This window comes from Nelumbo lutea, chromosome 3, assembly GCF_056320005.1.
Source record: "Nelumbo lutea isolate HS-2025 chromosome 3, American lotus-T2T, whole genome shotgun sequence".
In the NCBI taxonomy this organism is placed as follows: Eukaryota; Viridiplantae; Streptophyta; class Magnoliopsida; order Proteales; family Nelumbonaceae; genus Nelumbo; species Nelumbo lutea.
In genome coordinates this window covers 30787780-30793701 of record NC_142686.1, presented here as the reverse complement: position 1 = coordinate 30793701, position 5922 = coordinate 30787780, and the positions used below count along the sequence as shown (strand labels likewise).

Below are 5922 nucleotides of genomic sequence, written 5' to 3'. Positions count from 1 at the left end.
GGTCGGGGATGGGGATTAATAGGAATCCCCGATCGGGGTCATTGTCATGGGTGGGGATTGCGGGGATTCGGGTCATCTTTGAACTTTGGAGTTCTCCAAACAGCATCTCCTTTCTTATATTTAATTATGTGCATCATTTCCTGGTAGGTTGGAGGACATTTATGTTGAAAACAATAAAAAAAAAAAAAGACAGAAAAAAGAAGAAGATATTTGGCCTCAAGTTCTAAAGAAAAAAATCAAAATCATAGCCCTTTGAAATCTAAATTGTTTCCTTGCTAATTGAAGTCAAATGATGATAAGCCAATAAGATTTACATGGGAGGTTCTTTCCCTTTTCCCCTTTCATGGCTTTCCTTTTGGCAAAGGATAATAGGAGATGAAGAGATGAACTTCCTTCTCTCATACCTTTGGTTTTTCATAATCGTCTGAGAGGGATCATTTGAGTGGTCCATTTCGATGTGTCAAATTAGATGAGATGAAATGGGAGATTTTAGTTCATGTAATCCATGTTGTGTAAATGACCAAAATTCTCATTTGTTAAAGGGTAAAGTAGATTTAAAACAAAATTTAATGCCATGCTTCAATAACGGAGGATGTGCTCAAGTTCAAATCAACCCACAAGTTTAAGTCAATTTATGAAAAGTAGGGGTAGAAATGAATCAAACTTTTCCTGAGCTACTTAAGCATGAATCGTGAAAAACTTGATTCAGCTCGATTTAAATTAAGCTTCAAGCTGAGTTCGAGCTTGATATATAGGCTCATTTGCTAATCAATCCGAACTCGAGCCTAGTAAAGCTTAACTCATAAGGCTCACGAGCCTAATTTTTATTTTTTGTATGTAAAATAAAAATAGTTTGTATATGTATATTTTCTTTATTTTTTATATGTATAATAATAAATATTATATATAATATTTTTATTTTTTATATATATGATAACAAATATTTTTTATAATTCTTAATTTTTTTAATGTAAAATTAAAATTTTTATATGTATAATTTTTATTTTTTATAGGAAGCTTGGCTCGCAAGCCGAATTTGAGCTTGAACCTAGCATTGTTTTGATGAACCGAACTCAAATAGACAGATATTCAGCTTAGTTCGACTCCAATCCACCCCTAATGAAAACCCATGGTATATTCAAATCTTTTTCCCTTTGTTCATTCAAAAGATTAATAGTAGCAACTAGCAACTACAAACTACTACAATTAGGATTCTGTTTGGTACTCTCACTATTTGAAATTACTTTCATCGAGGCAAAAACTGAAACACAACTACAATCATTTTATTTAAAACAGTTCGACCAAACAAAATATAACATTAGGTAAGGCTTAAACAGCTATATATTTATACTACTATTTTACTTTCTACAATATTAATTAACCCAGACAACCCCTTCCTAGATCCCCGATAGATGGGATCAACATTGGGTAATGGCAATTAACCCAACCTCACACATGCATGTACATGCATATCTATACTATATTATTTAATGTGAATGTTACCTTAATTTCCATGCATGTCATAAAAGTCAAATAAAAGTATGATATCATATAATACCAATACTTTTATCTTTACTTGTACACATGTATTGGCATATGCCCTTACACTAGAATATGTAAAACGGACCATGTAATCCAAATGAAAGAGAGAATGTACTACACATAATAAAAGGACATTTGAACCTAATCGAGCCTTAGACCTTACCAAAACTGTGCAAACTCTAGTCTAACATGATTTTTGTTGGATCCTATTGGGCGAGATTCCTAGGAGATTCTCTTCACCTACTTTAGGCAAGAAATTTCATAGGAAATTTGTATCATTTCTGTACAGATTCTTAGCAATTTTTTTAGGAAGCTTTGTTTTTAGAAGTTTTGTTTAGCAGCTTTATTTTTTTTAGGAAGATATTCTGTATGTTTTCTGTACATATTCTTTTTGGATAGTTAGCAGTTTTAGGAAGTCTTTTTGGTTATAGAAAGTTGCTTTTAAGAAGTTTTTGATTTAGAAAGTTTTTGTATGAAATTAGGAGCAAGAGACTCCACCAAACTTGTATGTATACCACAAAATAACACTGAAAAGAGTGAACTTTTTGGCTCTCAAAATTTTTTCATGGTATCAGAGCTGAACCTGGAGATCTACCCAACCTCAGACAAATCTTGCTGATCGGTCACCATGGCTGCCGACAACGACAAGAACAGTGAGAGCTCGAGTAAGTTTATTGGACCATCCTCTCCTTTCTATTTGCATCCTTCAAATAATCCTGAAATTATTATCAGTCCAGTGGTCTTGAGAGGAGATAACTACGACGAATGGGCAAAGGCGATGAGAACTACTTTTCGTGCCAAAAACAAGATCAGTTTCATTGAAGGCAAGGTCACAAAGCCGGAGAACGACACTTCGGAAATGGATCTTTGGTGGATTGTGAACTCAATGTTGGTGGCTTGGGTTTTCAATACCGTCGATCCATCACTGCGTTCAACTATCACATATATGGAGACGGTAAAAGAACTTTGGGATGATTTGAAGGAATGATTCTCAATCGGCAACGGACCACGGATTTATCAGATTAAATCTGAGCTTGCTAACTGCAAGCAACATGGACAGACTATGGTTGCATATTACGAAAAATTGAAGGTAATGTGGTACGAATTAGGAAGCTACTCTAAGGTGCCTGTGTGTACTTGCGGGTGCAAGGGTGGAGCGGCAGCTGAGTTAGTAAAAGAAAGAGAAGAAGAGAAAATCCATCAATTTTTATGGATTTAGACAATGATATATTTGGAACTGTGCGTTTCAACATATTGAGTATGGAGCCAATTCCAAATATGAACAAATTTTACTCAATGATCATACAAGAAGATCGACACTGATCGTTGGCAAGAGGTAAGGATGAATGGGCAGATGCTGTTGGTTTTGCAGCACAAGCATCGGAGACATCGCGGGACAGTAAAGCCGCTTCAAATGACAAATCAATTGTGTGTAACAATTGTGGTCGATCTGGCCATGAAGTAAAGAATTGCTTCCAATTGATTGGATACCCTGAGTGGTGGGGAGACAGACCCCGCGATACGTTAGCCGGGCGTGGAGCGGGACGAGGAAGAGGGGGAGGATCCTCTGGTGGACGTGGCCGAGGCACGACAAAAGATCATGCTGCTCAGTCATCAACGAGGTGTGAGATGGCTACTAATGCTGTTGTGACTGATGGAGATCAAACTAGACTGAACGGGCTTATGGACGAGCAATGGCAGACTCTTGTAAACAAGCTTAATGCTTACAAAACCGGGACTAATGAAAAACTCTCTGGTAAGAAATACTCCACTTAATGGATTATTGACTCTGGAACGTCACATCACATGACGGGGAATTTAAATATGCTTGTTGACACCTATGACGTTGCACCTTGTCCTGTTGGGTTACCCAACGGTGCGCACACTGAGGCCATGAAAAAGGACACTGTTGTACTTGGAGATAATTTTAAATTGTTGCATGTATTATATGTCCCAAAACTCAATTGTAATTTGTTGTCAGTGGGTCGGTTACTTCATGACACAGATTGTATTGTGACATTTACTAATAAGTTGTGTGTGATACAAGACCGCATCTCGAGGACTCTAATTGGTACGGGTGAACAGCTTGATGGGGTCTATGTCTTCAAGGGTGTGGCGCCAATTCGTGCTTACAAGATAGATGGAGTTGGGTCATATGATTTATGTGGAGATTGGGACACCTTTCTTATCAAACGGTTAGCTTGCTTCTTAATAACATTAATACTAATAAGAATAAAGTCTGTGATGTTTGTTTGAAAGCAAAGCAAATTAGAGATGTTTTTATTCAAAGTGGCAATAAAGTGACTGATTGTTTTGCATTGATTCATTGTGAATTATGGGGTGCTTATAAAGTACCTGCATCCTGTGGTGATGTATATTTTTTGACAATTATTGACGATTTTTCTTAAGCGGTTTCTATATATTTGTTGGCTGAAAAGAGTGAAGTTGGTCGAACACTCAAAAATTTTTGTGCAATGATTGAACAACAATTTGATAAGAAGGTTAAGGTGGTCAGGAATGATAATGGAACAGAGTTTAAATCCTCGAAGTCATATTTTGACGAGCAAGGAATTTTATTTCAAATTTCTTGTGTTGGAACACCACAACAAAATGGTCGTGTAGAGAGAAAACATCGTCATATCTTGAATGTGGCCAGAACACTCAAGCTTCAAGCACATCTTTCTATCAATTTCTGGGGTGAGTGTGTTTTGACTGCAGGGTACTTGATTAACCGGACACTTTCGACCCTTCTTGGTGGTAAAACACCTTACGAGATGCTGTTTGGACAAAGTCTGTCTTATAAACATCTCAGAGTTTTTGTTTGTTTGTGTTTCTTGCATACTCGAAACCATGACTAACCCGGGGTGGCTAACCCGACGAGGTCGCTCCGATGCTTAAGTTAGTAATCTAATGCGAGCTAAAGAGCTTTGAGAGTTTAGAGAGCTAGAGATCAGAAAAATCACGTGTACCTTGCGCCATTGGGGTTGGTGCCTTTATATACTGGAGTAGTCATGGGGCACACGAAAGAGCTCCAGGATATCTGGGGTGTGGAGATAGAGTCCGCTTCCGAAGGAGCAGTATATAGGTAAGGCTTATCTTATTCCACTTTCGATTCCGACGGAGTCAAGATAAGTCCTTATCGTGATTCGGGAAAAGTCAGGATCTGTTAAATCATCATGATCTCGAGAGATTCGGGACCCATTGAAGAGACCTTTGGTGTCGGTTACGTGGGAATTCGTTATGTGGCGATTCGAGTTGTTGGTTCCGAACTGGTACTTTGGTTTTTTAGTTCCGAACTGGCTTGAATACCGAAGTGCCTCGATGCAGAGGTGAGATTGCGCCGATGTGGCCCTACATCAAGGTGAGCCTTAAGCCGGGGTGGCCCTTGTGTCGAGGTGACTGAATACCCGAACTCAATTGTTGCGAACTAAACTTGTCAAACTGAGTTGTCATCTCTTGGTCAGACCGTATCCACATGTTCCCTTTTTGCTAGGTCGGGCCAAATCACCCTTCATTACCATGAGATGATGACAAAATTTAAAAATTAGAGTATTTTATTCAAACAAAAGTTCAATACTTTCATTCAAACTTTTAATAGTAATATAGATATATATTTACCCAAAAATACCACCAACAATAAAGTAGTATTTAGTTGGTTAGAAGGCTTATATTGTAAGTAACTTATCAAAAAAAGTAGCTTATCACATTATTGATCTCAGGTAAGTGTTTTGTCTAGCCTAATTTACACATTTTAGGCTCCATTTGGATAATCTTTTGATTTTAAAATTTGGGATTTGGATAACAAAAATGAGTGAGAAATGTTTTATGCACTTGGTACAAGTTTCTATTTAAAACATAATTAATAATTTAAGGTCAAAAACTATTAAGTCCAAAATTGGGGATTTATGCTTTTAGGCTTTAGGAGCACAAACCCTAAAGATTATCCAAACAAAACCTTATTTATCAAAGTTGTTTTATAGATGAAAAACCAAACTTCTTTGTCACATTTCTCCTGAAGTTTTTTTTTTCTTTTTTTATCTCTAGCAAACCAAACTTTTGTGTGTAAACATCTATATCTATACTATTTTAAAACGTGTGATAGTCTCAATAATATTTTTGGATTTTTCTATAGACAAAATTTATCCTTCTATGTTTAAATTTATTGATAAAAAATGAGGGCAAATAGGGAAATCAGTTATTGATATTAAATGAGTTAAAAATAGGTAATTTTAAGATAATCAATGCATTCAACTCTCTCTCATTAAATCACAACATTTAAGGTATTAACTTGCATTCATCTTCATTGAATCACATATTTAAGGTATTTTTTGTTTCTTCTCATCATTAAATTCTATTAATTAAATTCATACATAATAAATT

At 36.3% G+C, this 5922-nt stretch overlaps 1 protein-coding gene across 1 annotated transcript; it reads left to right on the top strand.

The window, feature by feature from the left end:
- Nucleotides 1-2170: 2170 nt before the first annotated feature.
- Nucleotides 2171-2530, top strand: LOC148864000 (uncharacterized). The gene has a single exon (XM_088976297.1). It carries the CDS (start codon nucleotides 2171-2173, stop codon nucleotides 2528-2530), a length of 360 nt encoding a protein of 119 aa, XP_088832423.1.
- Nucleotides 2531-5922: the final 3392 nt, after the last annotated feature.